General features: G+C 42.1%; 1 protein-coding gene across 1 annotated transcript; it reads right to left on the bottom strand.

Annotated features, from left to right (window-relative positions):
* Positions 1 to 126: 126 nt before the first annotated feature.
* map3k21 (mitogen-activated protein kinase kinase kinase 21) lies at positions 127 to 25,874 on the bottom strand. Its single transcript, XM_055029508.1, has 10 exons — positions 23,979 to 25,874; positions 10,044 to 10,224; positions 9,809 to 9,957; positions 8,802 to 8,977; positions 7,113 to 7,353; positions 6,467 to 6,589; positions 5,373 to 5,523; positions 4,802 to 4,896; positions 3,229 to 4,044; positions 127 to 2,936 (listed from the first exon to the last, which is right to left on the bottom strand). Exons 1-10 carry the CDS (start codon positions 24,769 to 24,771, stop codon positions 2,590 to 2,592), a joined length of 3,072 nt encoding a protein of 1,023 aa, XP_054885483.1. The 5' UTR covers positions 24,772 to 25,874; the 3' UTR covers positions 127 to 2,589.
* Positions 25,875 to 26,658: the final 784 nt, after the last annotated feature.

Here is a 26,658-nt window from a genome sequence, read left to right as displayed (position 1 = left end):
TGCAGAAGAGTTTTTGTTATTGTTATTCTCGTGTTTTGTCAGATTTATAACCACAGAGTTGGTTGCATTTTAATACGACAAAAATTTTTTTTTTAAAACATCAAAATCAAATAAAGAGGGCGCCAATAGGCTTGATGTAGACTTTTATTTAAAACGTTGACAAACATGATAACTCTTGATCGATCAGGCTTGACATAACCAATACTGTCAGGATAAACACACTCGGCTCACTGGAACGGATCTGAACCCGGTCGGCGTGATCAGCCGCGTTTAAAAAGAAAGAAGACGCTCGATCACTTCACAGGCCTCTACTCTTCATCTCCTTCACATAGCAGCAGGTTGAATTCGTGGCTTTCGGGTCTGAACGCAGGAAAACGTGTAGAACCTGGTCCCCATCGCTAACGTGGAAAAGCGTCTTAGGAATGTAGGAGAAAAAGTTTGTGACAAAGCGCCGCGTTTTTCACAGACGGTTCTGAAAAAACGAAGGAACCCGGCTTGTGGACAGCACCGTTAACGGTTTAAGACTCGGATACTTCATGTTCTTCAAAAAAGAAATGTTTAAAAATCGAGACGCACCCACACGTCAGGAAGACACTTACAGCGACTGGTGATTCAGACGCTTCTCTAAGTTCATGCTTCAGCCCTTCTCTAGGAAATCGAGTAAGACGAGTGAAACAAGCGAGGAGGGGCGTACGCACTTTTCAGTTGAAGGCTGCGTAGAAAAGGCCTGCTGGGATAGAGACCTTCACAAGTCCTGAGGAAGCAAGTAGTCCACAATAAAAATTGATTTAAATGTCTCCAGACTTTTCTGAGCGTGATGGCATGAGTTTGTCCAGATGGAAAGAAATGTTTTTACGTTTAAATAGGCTTCATGTGACTGGATGCGGAAGTTGTTAAATGTAACAGTTCAACAGGTTTGTTCAGGTAAAATATGTGACGCTGGTATTAAAAGGCTTTACTGAGCACACTTGAAAAAACAGCTGCATTCAGGAATGTGTAGAAATAACGAGACCCTCAACAAAACAAAGTACGAGTTAAAACTGATGTGTTTCAGTAACTCAATTCAAAAAGTAAAACTCGTTAATCAAGAGTCCTTGTTTTGATGAGGAATGGAACTGAGTGTAAAGTTTCTTGGGATTTTAAAATATTGCATAAGACTAATAATAAAAAAAAAACGGACTGATGTGTTACTTTTATGAACACACACCAAAGGTCACTGCTAACGAAGCTGCCTGTCCAATGGATATTAATGGAAAGTTGAGTGGAGGGAAAAGTGTGGCAGTGTGAAAAAAGATGAAAAAGTAACAGCTTAGAAAGGGTCGTGAAGCCATGCGGATACTGATGGCATCTTCCAGCAGTAATTGGCTTGTGCTAAAACCACCAGTAACCATGGCAACACTGTGATCAACACCCCTGTGAACTGGTCTGACATGAACCCCACAGAGAACCTGTGGAAAGTTGCCAAGATGAAGATGAATTACGTGTATAAATAAAGCACACAGACTAATAGTTAGACTGATATTTCTGCTCTCCAAATAATTGTGGAATAGTTTTGAGACGTTTCATGAGCTCCAGGCCACACAAACCATCAGAATGTAAAATAAAAGCTTGAGAGCTTGTGTGTGTGAGAGATGACTCTGTAAGAGTTGAACTTTTTGAATCCCCCACTGCAGACGCGGCTCATGTGTTCGTGTTTCAACCAATCGGCTCTCGTTGGGTCACTGCTTTAATAAACCGAGTTTCTCCGATGTGAAAAATCTGCTTTAGTGTGCTGAGAACCAAAAAAAAAAATATTTAAAAAATCTATAAATACATAAGCAGCAACATTTTTCTTTCTTTTTTTTTTTTTTTTTTGTGTGTGTTTTTTTACAAGAATAGAGTCCATGTCTGCTTTGTAAGACTTCCAGTGATTCTCTACCTGCATCTCTATAATCTTTAGGCCGTTCTGGGTGGAGCAACAGATGCTTCAACTCCAGTATTGATTATGTAACCTGACTCTAGTGCGCAGACTGAGCTGACAGTCGTAAAACATGTTTGCAGTAGAAAACAACAGCAGCATTAGGCTGACAGCGGGTAAAAAGTCATATTTACAAACATTGCCTTGTTTCTTTTTTGTTGTTTTTTTGTGAACATTTTAAGTTTACATGCACGATTCTCAAGTGAGAAAATAAATCTACGAGCCTGATGACGCAGCCGTGAAACGGAGGTGGAACGTGTGTCCTGCTGCCCGCTAACTCAGTTCATATTAAATTACCGATGAAAATAAATAAAAAGGTGTTTCGAGTTGGGAGAGATGCAGCGGCGGTCAACGTTGAGCTGCAACGACATACGGAGGGGAGGGCGGGGTAACGACGAGGGCGAGGTTAGAGGTCAGAGTCTGTTCTGGAAATATGGCCGTGTTTAAGGCGGTTCTTTTGACACCCCAACGTCACTTTGCTCAGGCACTAAGAACAAAAACAATAAAAACAACCTTCTTTCTATGGTGCTTTTAGAGGCAAAAAGGAACAAAGGCAGCGTACGTCTAACCCCCTCCAGCAACTCTCTACTGCCTGCCTCGCTCAGCTAAGAGCAGGCCAAAGCTCCAGGCTCCTAGGAGAAAAACTCTTTCTCCAGTTCAAACATGGAGGGCCGTGCTGGAGAGCTCTGGATGCGGCAGAGCGGCACGGTGCAGTCCCGTTTCTGCCCCTCCGTGTCCATGTCGAGCAGCGAGCAGCCCACCTCGGAGGACAGCACCACGCTCAGGTCCTGGGCCGTCTTCTCCCCGGAGTAGTGGCCCAGGGAGTAGCTCTTGTTGCGGCCCCGCAGCAGGGCCCAGGCGTGGGGCTTGGTCCGGAACGACACCGGCCTCTGCCGCGGGACGGCGTCTCCGTTGGCCGGCTTTTCCTCCTTCTCCTGCTTCCTCTGAGCAGCAGGTGGCGCCGGAGGGCCATTGTGGGCTGTGAACAGAGAGAACAGTCAGATAAACTTGAACATGCTAACTGAACCAGCTAAGCACTGCAAAAAACACAACATGTTGTAAAGTGCAAATGTCTCAGTACACTGGAAACGAGACAAAACTCATATCTAATAACTAATATCCTTAATATGACAAAGTACAAGTTTTAAGTACTTTTCCTGTAAATCAAACAAGACGTTTTAATGTCTTCATCCACTCACAGATTTGCTCTAGAAACTCGACCAAAAATACTGTAAGATCAGTGTTGTTGCCGTGCGGTGTGTGCTCCTCACTGTTGTGGTAGATGGTGTACTTCTTCCTGCGCAGTCGTGTTCCTGTGTTGTGGTCGCTCTGCTCTGGGGCCCGACTCTGACTTTGCTCTGCCTTCTTGGTTTCAGCTGTGGGCTTGTTGCTCTGGCTCTCTACAGTTGCTGCTCTGACGGGTCGGGAGGTTTCCGACTTGTGATCGTTGACCGCAGGCTCGGCCTTCCCAGGACTCGGTTCCGACGCCTCCGCCTCCGGCTGTAAGAGGCACTTGGTGGAGTTGCACTCCATGATGGCCGACATTGAGACGAGGTTCACCGGCGGGGCGCCGACGCCGTTTGAAGACGTGTCTTCTTTGCGGGAGCGGCCGCCCGGCGGGGAGGTGCTGCGGCGGAACCGGGTGGCACGCTGAAACAGGCCCTCCTTCTTCTTCTTCTCCTCTTTTGGGGTCTCGCACTCCTCAGGAGGAGCCGAGGTCCTGATGGCCTCTCTGATGTCGTAACCCAGGACCACGGAGGCCAGCAGCGAGCCGCAGCCATACAGCGCAAAGTCGGTCTTCCGTCGCGCCGATGCCCTCTTCAGGCTGTTGGTGGGAGTCAGCTGGGGGGTTGTGGAGGTGGAAGAGGTGGATGTGGTGGTGCATGGGTCTTCTGGAGTCTCTGGGGGACTTCCTGCACCGACCCCGGCATCGCCAGGTCCGCCGTTCCCCCCGGGGCTCTGAGGCTGCGTCTCGTCCCGCCACAGAGGAAGGTCGATGTAAACCTGGTTGGGGAACTTCAGCTGCTTTGGTTTGGAGCTGCTGTCAGGACATTCCTGGGGGAACGCTTCCTCCCTGCCTGCTCCCGCTGAAAACAAACAAACGACTGGTTAAATGTAAACAAAACAAGGAAACAGTTTCCTTTTTCTTTCTGCAAATAAAGTCTTAATGGTTTGTTGTACATTAACTTGAGTTCAAATATCAAATATAATCAGAATAAATACACAGTGGACGCCATCTTGGCATTACCACAGCAGCCAACATCTACGGGCTTTCTTATCTCCACCTGACCAATCAGCACCAAAGAGAATGAATGGCCTTCCTGGATTGGCTGCTTTGCTAACGCCAGCTAACAGAGAGTCAAGTAGCTTTGGTGCTACAGCTTCCCATGCTGCATTTTCTTTTGAATATTTCAGATATTCTCCAGGGAAAGATCCACAAATAGGAAAACTTTCCACAAATAACACGGCATGTCACAAAAAAATCTGCAAATACCGAACCGCTAATAGGTGGGTGTCCACTGTGCGTTTCATCGCGGGTGAAGGGCGATGAGCTGCAGTGTCATTTACCAAACCAATAATTTTGCATGCAAGACAAAATGTCTCGCTTTCATTTCATCTTCTGTGCGCTTGCATGGTTTATAGCAAAATGCAAATGGACCCAAAGGAATAAACACTATGAGGTTCAAAAACTATTTCAAAAAGTACAAATTAAGTGCACTCCAAAAGCCACATAAATGTAAAAAAACAAATAAAATTATAGCAATAAAGGTTTGCGTGCCCTCTCTTTATCGTATGTTTTGTAAACAAGTCCTCAGGGTTTGTGGCTAACTGTCATCAGCTCACCTTGCTCGCCGAACAGAGCGGCGAGGGGAACAGACTTCTGGGACTTCAGCAGGCTGGTGGACCAGGGGTTACTGCCGTCTGACAGAGGACGTACCCTGAACCCAAGACACAGGAGACGGTGAAGACGAGTACCAGACGGACCGCAACACTGACGGATCACTGAACAAGCTAAATGAGGCATATCCTATTTATTTATTACTTTAAAGTATTAATATTCCCACTTTATGTTTGAGTGAAATAAATTAGTAGAGAGAAAAACGAGAGTTGTATTTGGAGCCGGGTGCCAAGTGGAGAAAGGTCGTGGGTTCATGTCGAGTTTGCATGTTGTTGCCTGACTATGATTGGTTCCTATCCGGGTCCAAACGCAGTCGGCTTAATCGCTCTTGGATACGAAAGGTTTAAGTGGCTAAATGAAATAAGCTCCTAGTCGCGTCAACAACAGTTCAAAGGGAGAAGCTTTGAACTGTTGTTGTAATAAACTGACCTTCAGGTCGATGCAAAGTACAGAAAATGTTTAGGAACAACAACCGAACGTTCGGGTCTCTGGTATCTGGTTGGGTGTCAGTCTTACCTCTCAGCAGCAGCAGGTCTTTCTTTGCTCTGAACTGAACTGGGGCCCCAGGTTCTCCCTTTCTTCTTGATTCCTTTCTTCACGTCGTCAAACTCCTCCGGCCTGAAGAGGGTGCTGCGGCCCCACGTACGGTTGCTCTCGTCTTGTGTGACTGACAACGGGAATTTCTACTTATTACAGACTCATAATATTATTGCTGCAGAAACTGTACACGAAACTACGAGGACATGTTAGCTTTTAATCTGTTGAACCAACAGTTATCTTTTAATAAAATCTCTAATGTCTATGTCATCTTTACAAAAGGCCTGATTCAGTTTTTCAGAGCTTATTTGATTAATTTAAAGTGTTTTTGTTGCATTTTTTTAATTATCTGACAAGATACACATTGGCACCTTTTCAAAACAGTTTGGTAAGTTAGACTAGAAAAGGTGTTTCAGTCTCATTAAGGCTAGATAAATATATGTCAAATAACTATATGTTTTGAATAAAATGATTAAAATTGACTTGACAAAACAATTTTTTTAAACAAAAATAGAACACTTCTAATAAAACTTTTTAGTTTGTTTGTGGCTGGATACAAAATGTATTCAACTTTCCAACCTAAACAAAAAGAAAAAGAAAATAAACAGAATTTAATTGAATAATTAAAGAGAATATAGAATATATCTCATTACTCAATAAGCTTGCGCCCAGTAGAGAACAAAACAGTTTGTTGTGAAGTTTTAGGCCGATTTCTGGTTTCATACTGAATCATCTCGGTCAGAGCTGATCCACTGGATCTGCTCAGCGATCTTTCTGCTCGCTCTGAATGTCTCCACCTCACTGAAATGCACAAGAGGAATTTGCTCCTGTTATCACAAGGGCGTTGCAGCGTGCCTAAAAGTCTTTATCAACTGACTGCCTTTTGTCCCTCTCGGTTAAAAACAGCATCCGCGTGCTCGGCTCGCATAAACCTCTGGAAGAGTCGATGCGATTGTCTTTTTTTTTTTTGTGATTTAATTTTTGAAAAAGAAGATCTGATTTAATCCGGGGAGCACGGCAGGTCTTTAAGCTTTCAGACTTTCCGTGGCCTGAGGAAGACAGAGTGGACTCACGCTGAATGGCTCGCAGTCGGGGGATGAGCGTGGGGCTGCTGGGGGGAGAGGAGCTGGTGCTGTGGAGGCTGCGCCGCTTGTCCATGGAAGGCGACGCCTGCACTGTTATCTTGTGCTGGAAGTCTGCAGGATGCAACATGGACATGTAATTCGCTCTCAGGATTGACTCAGGGATTACACAAGATGCGTTCTTTGAAAAGGCAAATATCGCACAAGCTGCGACACTTAACAAAACTCTCAATTACAGAAAACCTCACAGTGTTGTAGTAAATAAACACAGATGCCAGTAGCTGCATTTCCAGCAATGATATTGTTGTGCAAATTGGAATCACAGCTTGATTGGAACAAGACAATTTTGGAAAAAAACATTAGAAAACACAACAAAAAGTTTGTGCGCTAGGATGAGGTGGATTAAACACGTTTTCACACAATCAACAACTGGATGTCACTGCTGGCAGAAAAGACAAAAAACACAGCAGGAAGTGGCAGGAGGTTTTCAATGACTTACTCTTGTGTGAATTTAATTGTCTTTGTTATTTAAACACTGAAATTGCAAAATTGTGTTTTTTTGAGATTCGTTTTTAACGCATTTGTAATGGAACTGCACCTAATAAAAAAAATTTTTAAAAATGACATTTACTCTCACCTGAGGGCAGACTGATGCGATTTCCGTCCTTCAGTTTGAGCCGGGAGCGTTTGAATTTGCCTTTCCTCTTCTTGACGTTGGGCTTGTCCTTGTTGAGTTGGAAGATGAGGATGTTGAGTTCTCTCTCCAACACGTTGATCTCCCGCTCCGCCAGCTGCTGCTCGCGCCGCTTCAGCAGCTCCTCCTGAGACTTCTGCTGCAGGGCGGCCCGCGTCAGCTCCTCTTCCCTGGAGCGCAGCTCCTGCACACAACCAGGCTTGAAGTGAAGGCCGGGCTGCCTGCTGCAATGCTAAAGAGCTACTTTATAAAACCGAGACGGTTCAACAGAACTGACAGACTGCACAAGTGCATGATTAAAATAGATACCATTTGTTCATTTGAACAGGAAGAAAGGTTATTCTAACTACAAAAGCTGATATAAAATACTAGAGGAAGTTTTTGTTTTAAAATATTAATAAGACCCTGACTTACAGCAACTAGTTTTGATGTAAATTTTTAATGGTGGGAAGGCAAGAAAAATATTCTAAATGCTGCTCCGATATCTTATATTTTAGTTCTTGAATATGAATCATGATTGTCTAAAATCAAAATCAGCAGGTCAACAGCTAAATTAAAAAAAAACCAAAAATTTAATAGAGCCATTTCTGAAATATATGATAGTATTAAAAGTATCTTGACTTAAATCTAATTAAATGTCTTAATTTAATCACCTTAAACCAAAAACTTTAATCAATTTAAGTGATTTAAAATTAAATTTATAACCAAATTTACAATGCAGGTGTCAGAGTTAGGGTTCAAAATAAAGACTTTTTAAATAATACTATTCAATGGATTACGTTCTGGTTCTTGTGCATGAGGACTTAGTCATATTTTCAGAAACGCATTAAAAATACAATACAGTCCTTGAAGACAGATTTCTGTAGGATAAGCGGTGGATGACTCCGTCAATAAGAAGTTAGCCGTAAACTTCTTGTTTCCTCCCAGGGTTTTTCCTCTTTTCCTTTAACTTTCTCTCAATTCCTTTCTGCTGAGTAATGATAATCTGGACTGGATGATTTCAGTAAAGCAGCTTTACAATCAAAACCCGTCAGCCTCCTAAATCCAGATTACTGTGGAATATTTGCAGAAAATCTACTAACATAGTCAACAATACTGCCATTGATTATGTCAAATTTGTATCAGAAAATAGTTGCCAATCTGAGATAACACTTTTTGTCAAGTATAATAATAAGAAAAACAACTACTGAGAGTTTAAATCAACAACATATCTGATTAAATTACCAATATTCACAATAAGGAGTGGGAAAAAATTAGAACATATTTGCCTAGATTACGAGAAAGAAATGGAATTTAAAAGGCTTAGAAACCTGTGTGTTTCAGTTCACTATTTTTTTCACTAAGTTTGCGCTGATCCTGTTTTTTCTCGAAACACTAATTAACCCTCGCTTTAAGCGTACACTTTAACGGAAAGCAGATTAAGCTCTTAACCAGGGGGAAGTACGCTCAAGCACCACAGCAGTAATGCCTCAGTCAGATAAAGACCCAACAAGCTTATTAAATGAAGGTAACCAGTCAGGGCTTTTAGGAGTTCAAATCTGCCAAGAGTGGTTACAGTTGGATTAATTCATCTGCAGATATCTGGTAAAGTTCCCACACAGAGCGAGTTGATGCCTTCCGGTCGGCGAGTACCTTCTCTTTGGTCCTGAGTTCATCGAACATCTCCTGGATCTCCACCCGCCAGTCGTCCTGCATGCTGTGGAAGGAGTCCTGAGGCATGGTTGCCATCACCGCCTCCTCGATGGCCGACAGCTGCTCCAGGATGCAGGAGAAGGAAGGGCGGACGTGAGGGTCCTGGTCCCAGCACTCTGGGGGACAAAGCACAGATTGACCCGGGTCAAAACATCTCCAACTCTGACTCTGTTCATTTAGCAAAATTCTTTCCACCTCTCTGAGTGACCCATCAACATATCCAGGTAACTTTACAACGGATAGCTGGCATTTATAGGATACAAGTAAACACCCAGTTGACTTCACTAAACCCGTTGGTACACAGAAACTTGACAGATTCCAACTTGGATTCTTTTCTTTTCATCCACCAAGTCTTACTGGTTTCCTAAAGCGTGAAGCTCATCAGACAGAGAAAAGGTTCTGGTTGTTGTCGGTTCAACAGAACTTTGTGCTTTAACTGAATTGTCGTGTGAATTTTGAGTGAACTCTTAAAGCAAAGACAGAAAATGGAAATAAAGCGGGTTTCCATTTACTGGTTTGGAGTGAATCAACCGGGTTACAAAGTGTCATGTTACGGGTGGATGTAATGAACAAGACGTAGAATGTTAAAACTAGCATAGACCACATTTCTCAGAAAAATGGAGTCTTCCCTTCCCACTGAGAGGTCTGGACTTTTTCACATTTTTCATAGTCAAACCCACCAGTGGATAAGAACGTTGGCTACATCAAAAGAGATAAACACAAACAAAATCTCACACTATTTGGCTGAGGAAATGTAAAGTCATGCCACAGCATTTAAAAATGCAAATAATAGTACATTGACTAGTTCAGTTATACCTCCTGCAGTTATACACACGAAATGCTACAGGCTGATCGTTGGCAGATTAAACAGAAAAGTAAACTGGACTAAAAATGACAGCAGGATTGGTTTATTTGATTTTCAAACAAATTGATTGGGCTGTAATTACCTTCCATAAGCTTGGCAAAGGGTTCGGGGCAGGTGGAGGGGATTGGAAGAGTTAACTTGTTGACAGCAACGCCGTAAGCAACAGCCAGACCATCGATCCCTCGGTACGGGACTTCCCCCGTTAACAGCTCCCACAGCAGGACGCCGTAACTGACAGATGACACACACACAAAGATATAGTCACCGCATGAAGGAAAAGATACTTCAATCAGAGTCGTAGTCCATCGTTTCCGCACCTCCACACGTCGCTGCCTTTGGAGAAGAGCGAGGACTTGATGACCTCTGGGGCCATCCAGGAGTAGGTCCCTGCAGCTGACATTTTTGTGGTTTTGTGCCACTCCCTCGCCAGGCCGAAGTCCGTGATCTTCAAGGTCTTCCTGCCGATGTCATCATTCTCAATTTTTTCAAGTAATAAAACTGAAAAAGGGAAGAGCGGTAAAGCTGCAATAAGGCATGTCAAGTGTGATGTAGTTCAATATTCGAGATTTCTACTGAGCTCACAGTGGCGCTAAATGACCTCTGACAATGCTGTAAGCACAAAATATTCTACAATTTTACTTCCATTCTGCTAAATATTACAAACATACTTACCATCTAAGCAAAGCAAAGCAACATCAAAGAAAAGCAGAGTTGCAAAATAAGCATCTGAAAGTAAACTGGATGGAAATGGATTTAAAAACAAGCAATTTTTTAAGATCATTTTTAGATTATAAATGTAAAACTTTACAACGAATGAATGAATAATCAACAAAGCAAAAAAAAGAGAAAGAAATAAAAGATTGAACAAAAATACTTAAACTCCAAATGTTTCTCCCCACCTGACCTTCAGACGCAGCTCCAGTCAGATTTTTTTTTAAACAAGCATTTTCAGCAAGTTTTTTTTAAATAACTATGATTAACGAGAAAAGTGGGAGAATGAAGCAAAAGCCAGCAGAATGGAAGCAGAGAGAAAAGTGCATGGAAGGAGCAATAGGTGATATTCATGAGGGCCAGCAGTACGCTGCGCCACAAAGCGCCTTTCCTCAGGTCCTAAAACCGCTTAACACATTAAAGACTGAAGCCTGCTGGTCTTTAATATGAAAGCGCGGCCGCGGTGATGCCGGGTCCGACTGACACGCCGTATGAAGTCCAGACAATCTGTGACAATCAGGAGTGAAAAATCCACGACTCGCACACCTGCAGCTGTCCAACACTCTCTGCTCTTTTCTTCACATTTTCCTGGAGCGCAGTGAACAAAAACAGCCTGAGCATGACAGTCCGAGTCCTAGACTGAACCCACACGAGATGAATACTTCTCCCCCTGCTTACATTTAACAGAGAATACTTCTGGTTGCATACAGAACAGATAGGAACTGAGTGGATCTAAAGCAGCACCACCCGTCATTGTTATGAAGCCAATAGTTGTTTAATAATTGCAGGTGTAAAGCCACAAGCAGCAAGTCTGTGAAAGTACCAGAGCAGCCTGACTGACTGACCAGGTAAAGCTTGCACACAAAATGGTTCATGAAAAATAATCTCACACTGGCCACACATCGGTTTTAAGGTCTCTTGTCAGCTTTGCTTTCTTGTTTCACAAATTTTATTATCAAAAAACCGAATATTTACAGCGAAGAGTGGCTCTTTGATGTCTTGATACTCTTGATTTCTTCACACATCTGTTTTTACTTCTGCCAAAAACGTCTCTCGTTTCAAACTGCCCCACTTCACGACTTTATGCGCAGACCTATCGCTTACCGCCGAGCTGCGGTGATTCTACGAAGCAAACAACAGAGGAGCCTCAAGTTACTTCTGGGTTATTTTTAAAGCCAATGTGAAAAAACGTTGTGCTTTAAATAATTAAATAATTCCTCAAAGTTGTTTTGTTTTTTTTCCCCCCCGATCGAGCAAAGAGTGGATGGACTTTCCTAGGCGTTTCTTGGGCTGTTGTGTCACCAGGAGTGGATTGCTGGAATTTTTAAATAGTTAAAATGCGACATCGTAGCAATTTCCAAACAGAAATATTTGTGACGCTTCTAGCTTGTAACAAGGTAGCTGCATCATGAGTTGGGCTTTTTTTTTCTCTAACCTTGAACTTGCTGCTCTCGATCACTGCGTGACACACAGAGAAAATGATATTCACCAACAGCAAATTTACCTCCCTGATTTTATGCTCTTCTTAAAAGCTTATTGTTCTGCTGATTTCAAGTCCTGCTTCTTAATTGAAGAGTAAGCAGATCTGCTGACAGATGTCAATGGGCGGCACGAGAGGGAAGCCACTGCCCTGAAGAACACATGGTGAGCTCAGAAATACGCCTCATGACTGCTGGATAAATAAAAAAAAATAAATAAATAAATAAAAACAAGCAGATGGCCTCCGTTAAAAAATGTCCACGGTATCGAGGCGCTCGGTGGCTCGGTTGGTACAGCAGGTCAACGTCCTCGACGTGCTCGGCCTTGGGTAGCTGGAGTCCTGGTCTTCGGTCATCTACCTTGTCCTCCTGTTCTCTCTCAACCTTCCTGTGCCAGAGCCGAAAAACGATCCACGACTTTAAAACAAAACACCACTTAATCATAAAGTCTCAATTTATCTGGTGCCAATTTTCAGATCTGACTAAGTAAGTTTGCCACAAAAATCAAAAACATTTTGTGCCAAACTTGACCTAAGGATATTTTAAAGTAATATGTATGATACTCATATCAAACTTGCTTTTGTCTAATCGATCCAGAAAACAATAGAAACTGCATCATCTGTAAGCACCTCAAGAAAATACATAAAAAACCTCTAATAAATCAATAAAGCACCACTTGTCTACTCTTAATGAACTGCAAACATTAGGATGGCAGCATTGTTTTGTTTTATTAAGAGCAGTATTTGTGTGGATTTGACTGGATTAAATACAGATAGTTTAAATCACAGCTTACAAATCAATACCTTTAGTTCCATGGATAGTAAAAAGAAAAATATTTATGAACTAAAATAGTGTGTTTGGTTTATTAAGTCAAAAAGAAATCTAGTTGTACTAAATATCAACATGTGATAGGTCAAAACATAAAAAACTCCAACTTGATTTAATCTCTATTTAAACATAAATCCTTCTATTTTTTCAGAAATGCCCATTTTTCTTTTAGCTATTTGAGTAAATCTGAGAACAACAACTTATTTCCATTCTTATCCAAACTTAGAAAACAATAAAATAAAATGATATACTTTTCAAAACTGAACAGGAACCTTGAACAGGGAAGCGAGCCCAGTTGAACTACAAACTGTCTGATTGGCTAATTCTGTGGTACCAAAACAGTTTCATATTCCCCCCAAATTTTTACTTGACATGAATGAATGTGAAGCAGTATGTCAAGCTTACAAAGTGGTTTGTTTCTGAAAATATCTCTACTTTGTTGTCCACAGCAACAAAGTAAGCTTTCTAACGTGAGCAGTGCTGGTTAAGACTTCTGTTGCCATCATCAGGTAATAGTTTAATAGCTGTGAAACAACCGCCAGCATCATTTCAGGACGTGCCAGGCTCGGTAAAGAACAGGGCCATCGGTGCCATTACTCTCCTGGGGCAAAGAGGGGATCCTCTACCCCGGCTCCCACAATGGGAATTCCATTACAAACTGGTTTCACTCCACCAGTGATACTCTTCAACTTCCTGTTGTCAAGTCGTCTCCCGGTGACGCCAAAGATTCCTCCCAGCGGCCTTCGTGGAACAATAATAATGTCTTAAGACGGGTTGGTTACACGACCTTGAGGAAAAGCAGTCTCGGGATAAACCTGTCTGTGCTGACTGACGTATAAAATGTCACACAGAATATTTTCTTTGGAGCTCCCTGGTACTTTGGTGTCAGCCCTCTAGAAAAGTTGGATAAAAGAACAAGCTTTATGCCACATGACTCCCTGCTGACGTGAAGGTACAAATAGCAACCTGTCACACTTGCAGTCCATTTTATTTGACATGTCGACTCTAACAAGAGTTGAGCTGCTGAGGTAACCACTGCCGGTAAACGGGAGAGTCACTATCAAACAGCTGACTAGTTTGGTTGCATTTCAAATTATTAAACCAATCTAACAAACTCCTGGTGAGCATTTATTTGCTCTCTACTTAAAACACGTCTTGAAAAATATTTAGTGAGAGAAGAGGATGGACGGTATTACTTTGCTTTCAAAGTTTTATTGGGCAAAGTGAATCTGAAATGCAGAGAATGAATTTGTATCCAGGCATGTAGGGTGTAGACAGGAGATGAGCAGGTCATAAGAGACCAAAATTTAACTTCCGAGCATGCATGCAACAGGTTGTGCGTGCTGGAACATGAACGCATATCAACCTGATTTCCCTTTTCTCATTGTGAAGCACGGTGGTGGCTGCATCATGCTGTGGGAATGCTAAGGGAAGCTGTTCTACGATGGAGCTAAATGTAGTACAATCCTAAAAGATCAGAGACAGCAAACAATTTTGTGGGTTCATCTTTCAGTAAGACGGTAAGTATTCAGTCTCAGCAGTCATAAAAGACTTTAGATCACAGATTTCCATGTGTTAAAATGCCCAAAGTTCAGCTCTAAATCAATTTCAGAAGATAGGAAATTGCTTTTCACTCCACCTACTCTGACTCAACTCCAGCTATTTTGAAATAAAAAAATGGGCACAAATTGACAGTGTCCAGGTGTGCAGAGCTGTGCAGAGACTCCCGCTCAAACCAAATCCGTTCAAACCTGTTATTTTTTTCAGATTTTCAAACAGTAGCACAGACACAGACAGTCTCAGTGGTCCTCAACTTTTATTGGTGAACTAAATCGACTGCTCTATATATTTTTTTGTGGTAGAGCGATTATGTGCTCTAAAATCGCCTTTAAAGGTTATTATGACTGTGACTACAAATGGATGCCACACTTTTCAAATGTTTATTGTAAAAACTATCTACTTGTGAATATATTGAAAACCAAATTGGTTGGTGTGACAAACTAATTCCTAGAAATTAAACTGCGGCATGCTTTAAACAGATCAACAACAATCAATGAAAACTGGTCAAGTCAAAGCCTCTACTCAGTGTTTACAAGCTCGAAGTCTCGCCTACAACCAATAGCTGAGTCAATTTCTTTGGTCCTTCAGATCCACATTATGTAAGACTCTGTTGATCATTCCCTAAGAGTCTGCCAGACTTGAACACCGTCATGTTCAAGCCGTGTGGTTTTGGTAATTCAGTAATGTTCCGTAATCTAGACTATTTTCACAGTTGGCTTCAAGGATTAGGCCTGCAGGCCAACAACACATGGCAGAAACAGATGAGGAGCCAATTTTATGACGTTTTTGAAGCAACAACACTCCAGTGTCAAAAAGTGTAATTCACTGAAACAGTAAAGCTTCAAACCCAACAAAAAAACAAAACAAATCATGCTGGCAAGACACAGCCAGGTAAAATTCTTAGTTTCTGGAAAACTGGCTCTGTGGAAAAACATTTCAAATTGCACCGTGGAAACATTAACTTCTGCAGCTCCACTGGGTTTTAATGCTATCCATTAAAAGTTAAAGTCGAGCTCATCACAACCCAAATACCGTTTCATAAACAAAGCAATTTACAGATTTTAAATGATGTTTTTATGAAGCTGAGGTTGAGTCATGGTAGCAGAGTTTCTGCGGTGACTGCTTTCGTTTTATCTGAGTCTCAACTAAAAGTATCTGGTGAGTCAATTTTCAAAACTACGCACCAACACACACAGAGGTCACACATTAGGAAAGATGTCAAAGGTGACTAGTGACCACGAGCAAACTCCCATTACCCACAAACAAAGCTGATTAGCCGCAAACCTGCTACCAAAGAAACTTACATTACTTAAACTGAACTCAAATATCATTTATTGTTACAAGCTAAGACAAAGAATGTTGCTTTCCAAACAAACTTGTAACTAGGGTTAAAAGTTCATGCTTCATCTGTCTAGCTTTTCTTACTGTGTTGACAAGAAAAAGAGTGGCAAAGGGCAACAGCTCATGCAAATGAAGATGCACATGCCTTCAAGGCAGACCGCGCCCTGAGCCAACACCCGTTTATTACTCCTTTTCCATCTCATGGAGGAACAGAGAGAAGATCAAACAAAAAAAACATGCGTGGGTTTTTTCAGGGTACTCCAACTTAGCCTACAATCCAAAAATGTATGTTAACCGGTCTTTCTAATTAGAAGTGTGTCTGTGATAGACTGTCAAATCTTATCTCGACTTCAAGATTAAAAACAAACGCCAAAGGTAAGAGACACTGTTGTGGTCAACCACTTCAGTGCTGTTTCAATGTCATTATAATTTCTAATTGTTTACCTTTATGCCAATGAAAAATGAAAACAAATAATTTAACCCAGAGTCAAAACAATTTTGCTTTCGCAGACACTGGGAAATATATTTGATATTTTCTGATGTCCTACATATTTCTGGTCTTCTGGAACAATTTTTAAAAATGATTCAAAGCAGCTCCCCTCCTTCGGAGTGGGTAGATCTTCTCTGCTTTTGAGCAACATCGCATGAGGAAACAAGTGATCCAGATCCCAACGTGAAACCTCTTCATTTACCAATGCCTTCCCTATGATATTGATATTTAAAGATAGATGAGGTTTTCCTCAACAGTGCATAAAAAGTAACTGTCACCACTCAGCCAGCTTGAAATGAGAAAGCCACCCAGGCAATCCAGCAGATGGGAACAGGATCAGCTCTAACAGTCAGCTAAATCCATCCATCGTGGTCACATCTCTTTCTGGGCCGCTTTTTCATTGTGCGTCCACTTCCTCTCCCGGTTCGTGCCTGTAAAAACTAGCTGTGGCTTGGCTTATTTACACCCATCAAATGTTTAAGGTGTGCAAGCCGGTGCCTTTTGCTACATAAAGCATCTGTCATTGTGCTCATAAGCCACAGACAGGAATGTGGAGGACTGGTTGATGTGGAAGGCAGCTCTTCTCAGCAGTGGGCCCTTTTCCTTTTCACCCAGCCCTGCAACAATAGGTGCAGTCAGGGAGAGGTCATAAAAAACACGGTGAAAGCATCTCAACTCCTCCTCTCTCCCCTCTGCCCTTTCTCCCACTGGAGAAAGGACAGGCAGTAACTGTCTGTGTGTCACCAGGGGTAATTGTGGGAAGCCAGAGAAAGTAGCCTTGCACTACCTATTAAGGCTCCAATGTTTTCTTTGGCCCGAGTCACCAAAAATGTAAGTAAATAGAAATGTGTATGTTGTTTAGGGAAATGTTTTAGTGGCCTCTCTGTCCTGATGGAATATTTATGTCGGTAAAAAACATAAACACAGAGTTTGAGAGAAGTTACTTTGCTTGATAGTTCCGGCAGAAGCAGATTCAACGCTGAGCCTTTACTGCTTTTACTGGAACTTTACAGTAAATACTTCTGTTATTTTCAGAAACATGTGAGATCTGACAATAATGAGACAGTTCTTTTCTGTTACCGTCATCTGTCTGAAACAGTTTTGTAACAATCCTATATATGAGCTTAATATTACTAAATCCTATGGCTTTACAGACAACAAGAAAGATTGTGTGATTTACAAAAACACTTTGGTTACTTTAACTTTTAAGACCAAAATGGGCTCCATCTGTGTTATGAATCAGAGCTCCTCTTCACTTATGTCTTTTTTTTTGTTTACACCAGGCACATAAAAAAAAGGAAGGAAATTATTCCCGAGCTTTGGTGTTTATGATGCGTACACTGTGCTAAAGAAGAGGTCGGTGCGTTCACTGAGAAACTGGGAGAGGAAGAGCGGTACCGGGACAACACGATAAAGCCCCAACAATAGCTTCCGACTGATGGGTGTATGCAGCTGTACGCGCTCCAAGCGGAACTCCCGTCAGTTTCAGTGGCATTCAACCACGCATTCCTGGCATACTGTCATTCAAACCAAGATGCAAGACTACCAAGTTAATATGGACTGTGTGTGCTGGCTCTGGGCCAGGTTTCAGTGCGCCGTTTGACCCACATGCTGCTTTGTTGAGTCTGCACACCCTAAATCAAAGAAAAACACACACCCAAAAGAACTTAAAAAAAAAACACATCTTGAAGTAGGAAGAGCTTTGCTTTAAAACATACTTTCACATGTACAACTGGCAATTCTACAAACTATGTGGATGCAGTCAAGATATTTGAAAATGTGTGTAAATATCTTGGGTTTTACCCAGTCGTATCAAATTAAATGCTAATCTCCGTCAACTTTGTAAAATTTGTTCAGATGAATGACGTCTAAAGATTTCCAGAAACATCAACACAACACGTTTAGTTTTCGTAGTGCTAAAGCGCAACACTCAGAAGACGTGTGGCTAAACATAACCTGCTTGCATCATGAGCACCTTACTGGGTTTCTATTTTTAAGTTGCTGTTAATAATATTCCAAGTAAAACAAACAACAACAAAAAAAAAACCTTTGTCCTAACTAGACGTAAAAAATATGAAGCAGCAAGTCGGGGCCAAACAAAACGAGCAGGAATAAAGTAAGAGGGGAAACCCCCTCAGTTTGGGGCAATAAAAGAGTGGCGCTCCTCTCTGGGAGATTAAATATGAACACAACAAAACAAAACGAGGGCTTTGAGACCCTCCGAGTCCTAGCCATTCTTTTGGCCACAGTAGCCTAGCAACCGCTGCTTGACCAGTCCATTGTGTAAACATATGTTAAGCTTTTATCCCTCATTAGCAACATTCCTCCCTGCAGGCTGGGATTTTACAGATTAGGTTGAAAAACACAATGGAGATTGGACAAATCTTGCTGACTTCCAACATATTACTTTACAGGCTAATCATTGATCAAACAGCTGCGTGTTTGTCTGCGTGGAGCGTGCGTGCATCCAGAGTTGATAAAAGCCGGGCAAAGTGAGTCGAGCAAAGTTTTTCAAGCTTTGTTCTTCTACATCTGCATGTGTACACACCTGGCCATATCAACGTTTATAGCGCAAGCAAAACACAAATGACGCAACGTGATTTGAGCAGAAGTTGAACTCTTATTGCAATAACCCTAACCCTGCACAGAGATTAATCTCTTTTCTATTATCTTTTTAGTTATTTAAAGCCAAAACAAACAGACAGGCCTGCAGCAGCAGATGCAACATCTCCTCTCAGCTTCATTATTATAGATTTTGTTGTTGTTGCTTTACTGGGAAAACAACTCAACACACTGCAGGGTGCCACTGCAGTGCTTGTGTGTCATAAAGAGGCTTTTGTGAACCAACTGTCCTGCTTCTGACCAAACACACACACAGCTTGGTTCACAGACTTTAGATAGCACTCAGTATTGGCTACACTATCTCCAGACTTCTGACCCTGAAACAATCTTCTGTGTGAAGGTCTTCACTCTGCTGTTGACAGGGTTCAGTCTCCATCGTTCTCTAAACTCTGTGGGAAAAACTAAGTGTTTCAAACGGACACGTTTCTTATCAGTTTTTTTTTTACTTGTGAAGTTTGAGAGTAAAGAAGATTGTGAATGATCTCCTATGACTTAAGTGCTAAGCTCCGTCAGAGTTTAGGTTTCCACTGTTTCACAGAGAGGTGACATGGCAAACACAGTTATTTGTGTTTGCCGCACTCTGCCTGTTTGGGGGAAGTGTGTTTGCGTATGTCAACCAAACATCCGATTAGCGGCAACAGTCTACACAACCTCAACCGTTAAATCCTTCTGCTCCATCTGGTTTATATTTAAACCAGAAATCTTAATCTAAACCAATACAACATCTGGACTTGGTATCTTTGACATTGAGATAACCAAAGGTAAAAATATTCTGAGGCAACTCTACAAAGTAATGATCCTGCTAAAAATTTGCCAATTGGTTGCACAGCAACTAAAATGTGTTGTTAAAAAAAAAAAAAAGCAACCTAAATAATCCATAATGCCATAGCAACACAACTCTTTGGTGTGGAAGTTGTTAGCAAGTGAAGACCACTTTACTTTCAATGTCATCAAGGTTTTTGACACAGGAAAATGAAAGAGTGCTACAGTAGTGAGAGTCAGCAGATAATAGGAAGTTAATTTGTTTTAATCCCTTGACGATACCAGATCCATCTTCTCCAGCCTTTGAACCAGGTACTGTTTGGATCCAACAAAGTAATCCAAGCTGCAATAATCCCGACAATCACTAAGATATCGGAATTATTGATGCTAAAGATAACTTTAACCGGTAGCTATGTTCATATGCTCCCTTTTACTAATGCTAGTGAAATCCTCTTTTGACTGCAAAACATGTGTAACATGAGTGTGGTTCCAACCAGTTGTCAGGAAAAATTTGAGTGAACTTTTAAAATATTGCACAAAAGAAAAAATACAAATTATCTGAGTGTCTGAGCAAATGAACCAGGCTGTGCAAGGCGTAGTTTTGTCAGACGTTGATGCTGCGTATGGCTGTAATAAACAGGAAGTAGAGGTTGCAAACTAGCATGAAACACACATCTTAACAAAATGGAGAAAAGTTTCTAGGAACACACTGCCAGCAGGAGTGTTGTAATTGTGCTGTCAACTGCTATCGGCGACATTACATGCTGTCCAGAGAAAGAAATAAAAACACAGAGGAGACAGCTGATCGGTCACGTGAGGTAGATATTACGCCCATCAAAACTTATTCCTCAAATGTGCTTCCAGATCCCATTTAGCTCATTGACTTAAAACAGAAAAGCCACCTCAAATGAATGAAGAAAATTGAGAAAGTATTTCCAATTTAGCCATTTTCATCAACTTTTTCAGATGCAAAAAAAAAAAAAAAACATGGATGGAGACACGTTTATGGACTCATCTGTCTCTGGTGTTTTATTCCCTATTTATAAATAAAGGGAGAAAATGCCAGAAATTATTCTTGAGGCTTTTTGCTCCCAACTATTAAACTGCAACGAACTTCTTATTCCTTCTTGAAACATAGTTAGGTAAAGCTGGGTTTAACTTTTAGAAACTTCTGTCCCATCATGTGGAAAATTTTTAAATGCATCTACACATTTTCAGTAATGAAAAGAGAGCATTCTGTATCCCTGGTGTGTGTATTTTGTTTTAATTCACCCAAAACAATGGATGAACAAACAAATAATTTTATAGTTTTCCATGAGGAATCAGAAAGTCAGAGCTCAAATTGATTGGGAATTAGCCCCAATACATCTGATTGATGCATCGATAAACCCTTGCTATGTTATTTTGTACATAATCAGTTTTATTCCTACTTGTAAGGCTTATTTTTCTCAACACACTGGGTAACACACACTTCTAATAAATCTAACATTATCTAGTTGAGTAAAATATTTGTGGAAAGACTTTTTTTTGTCATGGCTTAACTATAAAGGAGTGCACAGAAAACCTTGTTAGTCATAGGATACTCCAAATTTGTGCAACCCGATCCCTTTCAAATCCAGCAAAAAAGTCTTAACCTAGAGTGCTTGGACAGTCTGGTATGTGTACATTTCACAGGTTTCGTCCCGGCATTCAGATGTCGACTCCCACAGCTGGAGATAAACAGAGATCGCCACGCCACAGCTGCTCCCCACATGGCCCCAGGCTGATGGGAGCCTCCGATCACAAAAGGGAGAGAAATGGTGTTTAGGGTCACATTACACACATAAACACACCTGAGCTGAACCGAGTGGCCTGTGTCTCTGGCTATGTGACTCAAACTCTTTTTTTTCCATTTCCAGTCCCTTTCCATTCATTATTCAGTCCTGTGAAACAAAAGTTTGGTGGCCTCTTATCAATTACCAGAACTGGAACAGTAGGCCTGCTACTCTGTGAACCAAAAGCAAGAGACATGAGCCTGTCATGGTAGGGAAAGTCTCACAGTATCGAGTCTGTTTCTACTTACTAAATCACCGGCTTTGTTCCCTTAAACCAGTACTTCTCAAATAGTGGGGCGAAGTGTCGGGGGCCCGCAAGAAGCAGGACTTTATAATTGTCATTATTCATGCTCAACTGATAAACAAGCCTCCGGTCACTAGGTGGCAGCAGTGTTCAAACTAATCAACAGACTGCCTGTTCTAGCCAATAGAAGTAGCTACAGAGCCCTGTTGTAAACAGAGTAGAGGGGGGGAAAAACGCAAGGACACAAGTGCAGGTGTTTTGAAATATATTTACCATTATAGAGGAGAGATAGAGAAGCTTAACAGTGAAAAGAAAAGGTCAGTAAAGCAAGTATGACCGAGTTTTACAGCCAAGATAAGAGATTTTTTCCCCCAATACAATACTACGAGAACCCCTGAGGCGTATTAGCGGAATGATTGAATTATTGGCAGAGTAAAGACAAAATATTGGCAGAGTAAAGACGAAATATTGGCAGAGTAAAGACGAAATATTGGCAGAGTAAAGACGAAATATTGCCGGAAGAAAGTCGTTATATTAAAAAGCTTCAGGATTTATTTATCTGTTAAACCAGTACCAACTATAACCTTACAAGACCATCAGTATTTCGCAATTTAGGGAAGTAGACGAAACCTATATTTTTTATTATTGATGCAAAATAATACTTTTCATCTCTTCTGACAAGCTGAAATACAAGCAACTTTGCATCAAATGTTTCCACAATAAATGTTAAGAACTATGTACCTTGTGGAAAACTAAAAACTGACAAGTAACCAATGCTTACAGTTGTAAAAAGTTTTATTGTATTAAGTCTAAAAATGCACATTCCAATGAATCATTTCCACTTTTTCTCTTTCAAATTGAGTCTTGAGTAAATGTTTCTGATTCACTTCATAAGCTGATTTCGGAAATTATTTTGAGTTAGAACAATACAAGAGCGGTTTTGCTAATGCCTTACAATGCCGGAGACAATGGTTTGTACAAATAAATTATTAAATATGAACAGATACCTTTTCCTCTCTGTGGCTGGTATATCACAGACTTTACTTCAACATTTCAGCTTTAGGTGGAGAGGGGGCTGGGAAAGTGGGTCTGTGTGTTTTGAAGCATAAGGGGGTCTCGGAGCAGGCAAAGTGGCCCAGCTGGGCAAACTCTTCACCTTAGTTCACATCCTCTCGATGGCTTCATCACCCCCACCCCTCCTCCTCTCCACTTTGTTGGATTTTCAGTCTATGCAAAGTAAAAGGCCTGGACCAATCAAGTACTGCGGTGAAACATGTGGATTACAGGGTTGCAGTAGCTTCATTTGACACTGGTGTAACAGCGCTGGGTGAGTTGAGATGTTTTAAAGCTCAACATTTCCAAACGTCCAATTTAATCAATTGTGACGGAAATTGCTTAGGCGCCTTTCGCCTTGAAATCTTTATTTCAAGTCACAAGCAGAAAAGTTACAAGCAGAATGCATTCTTGGCATTTTAATAGAGTTCTACATTACAGATCAACAATGTATATCTCATAGTCAAGTGGAAGTGCATGGTTATATTTTCTTTGTTGTTTTTGACAAATGAAAATAAAGAGTGTGTTGTGCATATCTATTCAAACTCCTGGGTCAGCACTTTGTGGAACCACTGTTCTCTACAACTACACCTGCAAGTCTTTTATGAAATGCCTCAAAAAGTTTTAGATGTTTTTGAACAGTTCCCTCTGAACAAAAACATCACCACAGCATGATGCTGCCACCACCATGTTTCACACTGATAAATTCTCCCACCTGAGCTGCGCACCATTGGAGCTCCTCTGAACTGAACTATGCTGTTCACTGATGTAAAAGCCTAAACAGAGCAGCTTTGTTTACACTGATGTTGAGTTACCCAAAGGGCATTGGCATTTTGCCCATATGACATTCAGTATCTTTACAGTCTCATTAAAATCTCACTCAACTTTTTCCAAATATGAAATGATGCCATGAACTGCAGGAGGTCTTGCACCCACCAGAGAAAAGTTTCAGAGTGATCAATTCACCCAAACAAGGAACAGATCAGAAAATGACAATAAATTAAAACGCATGTTCGATTTCTGCATTTTGATTGTTATGGGATACATTTAACTATGATGAAAAATAAATGGATGGACTATTTTCTTAAAAGTACATTTGCACAAAATAAGAGCAAAAAAAAAGAGAAAAAACACAAGGACATGCCATTTATTGATTATGTGACTTCTGGGATAAATTTGGTTTTATTTTCCCTATTCCCTTTACTTCACAGTTTGCTTTGGTCAACTAAATACAATCCTAATCGGCAAGGCCTTTGCTGAAACTTGACAAAACCATTTTAAAAAATCACCTAAATGGTAGGAATACTTTTATTGCTCACTCTCACACACAAACTCCAATCTTTGCTTACTGTTACTGGACTTCAGGTCCCGATGGATGATGGGGACCACGGCCTCCTCGTGCAGATACAGCATCCCGCGTGCGATCTGCACGGCCCAGTTGACCAGGATGTGTGGCGGGATGCGCCTTCCGGTCAACGCCCGGTTCAGTGTCCCGCCTCGGGCATACTCCATCACCAGGCACAGGTTGGGCTCCTCCAAGCACACCCCCTCCAACTTGATGATGTTGGGATGCTGCAGCATGGAAAACAGCTTGGCCTCCTGCTTGACGCTGGCGGCGGTGGCCGTGATGTCCTCATCCGGGTCCTGTCGAGCCGCTTTCACCGCGACCTCCTGATCTTTCCATGTTCCCCGGTAGACTTTGCCAAACCCACCCACGCCAATGATTTCCTCCAGCACCAGTTCACTGAAGGGAATTTGAGTGGGCGAGCTGGGCACTTGCTCCGACACCCCCGCCGACCCGCCGCTTGCGGGAAGACGGTAAATAGCGGGCTGGTACGTGACGTAATTAGAAGGGAAAATCCCGACCCGGTGGTTCAACTTGCCGGTCCACCATCCTTCGTCCCCGGAGATCGCAGCGTCCTTGGACAGGACCTCGACCACGTCCCCTCTCCTGAGGCTGAGCTCGTCCTCGCCGCTTGCCTCGTAGTCGTACGCGGCGGTCCACAGGGACCGAGTGGGACACAGCGGGGCAGAATGAGCCCACGACCGGACAGTCGGGCATTCTGTCCAGGCATGTCCCCCGGCCCCACCGCCGCCCGGCCTCCCTTCACCGTTTGGGGAAGCGGCCTGCGAGACATCCATTTCTCGGTGGCCCTAGCGGCACCATAGGGTGCAGAGCTTATAGAACCCCCAACCCCCCAAAAAACTTAAAACTTAAAAATATAACTTTTAAATAAACTCATTATGTCACTTTAGTGAGGTGAATCCCCTCCGCAGCACCCAGATCAAATCGTGTCCAAAGTCCCGTGAGCCTAACAAGCGTGTATCCACGTCGCCACTCGGGTGGAAGTGTGATGGTCAATGAGCAACCAGCGAGGCTGCTGGCTAAGATTAGCCGAAGTACGGCTTAGCAAACACCACCGCTACGTGGGCTGACGCCTGAGACTTACTAAAAGCGATCAGTACGCCATGAACTGTCTGTATAATATTTGTGAGCAAACTAAGTAACGACGTGATACCAAAATGCCCTGTGAGAAAAACTAAAGTTAGCCTTAAACCGATGGAGCAAAGTTACTGAGTTTCCGCAGGTGCCGCAGGAGGTGCACCTGCGCCGTCCGACCCGAGGAGAAACACGGAGCCTCCCCGGGGCTTGTGTCCCGTCCAAACCCGCAGGTAAATAGCTCGTAGCAGTCGAGTTGCGAAATGTAAAGTTTGCCTGCTGGTTTGTGGACTTTAAACACAAACTGCGGCTGCATTCCAAACTCCTGGCTAGCGGGTTAGCTTAGCATAGGTCAGCCCGTTGGTTGGTTTGGGAAAAGTTGCTCCTCTTTTAAAACCGTTTCATCCGCGGTCTATCCTCCGAGCGGGGGGAGAAAACCGGCGAGCAAATGAGAAGCCCGTAAAACATCTTAAAAGTTTAACTTCTCATCAAGACGCGGACAGAAAAATAAAACAACAGTCTTAAAAAACTTTAACCAAAACAATCCCTCCCCCGGCCACCGCCGCCGCTGCTGTCGCTTAGCGGAGCGGATCGCAGCAGTGGCTGGCTGGATCTGAGGACTGCTGCTCTCCTGGCTGGCTCTGCTGGACGGTGATTGGTGGACCGGGTGACACGTGACGGTTGGAGTGGAGGGAGGAGGAGCCACTGTAGGAATGTCTGTGGAGAGCGCGCTTTCATGGAAATGATTGGAATAGTCAACCATAAAAACCCCCCATCCACCCCGACACACATTCCCATTGTCAATGTTGATATTCAACCATAAGCTTAAACTGCTGCCCATGCATTTTTATGCATATTTAATGTATAAAAATATACTAAATTTCAACATTTCATGCCTATTGCATCCACATCTACACATATCAAAGCATGCTCGCTTGGTATTGTATGGTATGCATTGTGTGATTTAACTGAAGGTAGGATTTCTCCATTAAAACCGCTTGCGGGGTGAGATTATGGCAAGCTCAATTCTGCATATTGTCAAAATATTTTTACTGTCCTAAAATAACAAAAGTCCTAAATCGCCATCCCTTTCTTGACAAAAGATGTTTTAAGCAAGGAAGAAAAAGAGGGGGGGGGGGGGGGGATCCCTTTTGGCAAAAATGTATTCTGGCCATTTTTTGGAAGTTGACAATTGCAAGGCTATTTGAAAAAATTTCAAAATCAATGTTTTTAAATATACATTTTGCTAATTCCATAAACATCATCTAAATTAAAACTAAAATATATTAAGTCTCTTTAATAAACATCCAAACCATCACTACCTTTGCATTTAGCAATTGTCAACAATATAGGGAATGATCATTTTACACAGGATGCGGAGGCTGGAGGCAGTGCACCGGCCATGATATTCCCCGAGAACGGAAATGTCTATGTTCCTAGTTTTGTTTCACACCGGAAACTCATTAGTGGTACGCCACTTCCAACCTGCATTTTCTACGTAAACAGTCATTGGCTTCAGGATCAAATTCATTGTATGGCTTATTAAAATTGTGCTTTTTAATGAAACAATGTTTAATTGAGAAAAGGTT

Source organism: Poeciliopsis prolifica, unplaced genomic scaffold, assembly GCF_027474105.1.
Source record: "Poeciliopsis prolifica strain line A6 unplaced genomic scaffold, Auburn_PproV2 SCAFFOLD005, whole genome shotgun sequence".
NCBI classification, from domain to species: domain Eukaryota; kingdom Metazoa; phylum Chordata; class Actinopteri; order Cyprinodontiformes; family Poeciliidae; genus Poeciliopsis; species Poeciliopsis prolifica.
Note: the sequence above shows the minus strand (reverse complement) of the source record. Positions and strands in the feature narration are given on the sequence as shown.

What these genes read in the sequence shown, in the direction of transcription:
- map3k21 (XM_055029508.1), bottom strand. Translation starts at nt 24,771, where the DNA reads ATGGATGTCTCGCAGGCCGCTTCCCCAAACGGTGAAGGGAGGCCGGGC. An exon ending in GGACCTGAAGTCCAGTAACA is followed by an intron (nt 10,225 to 23,978) that starts GTAAGCAAAGAT and finishes TCCCTTTTTCAG; the next exon opens with TTTTATTACTTGAAAAAATT. An exon ending in GTACACCATCTACCACAACA is followed by an intron (nt 2,937 to 3,228) that starts GTGAGGAGCACA and finishes CTCTGTTCACAG; the next exon opens with CCCACAATGGCCCTCCGGCG.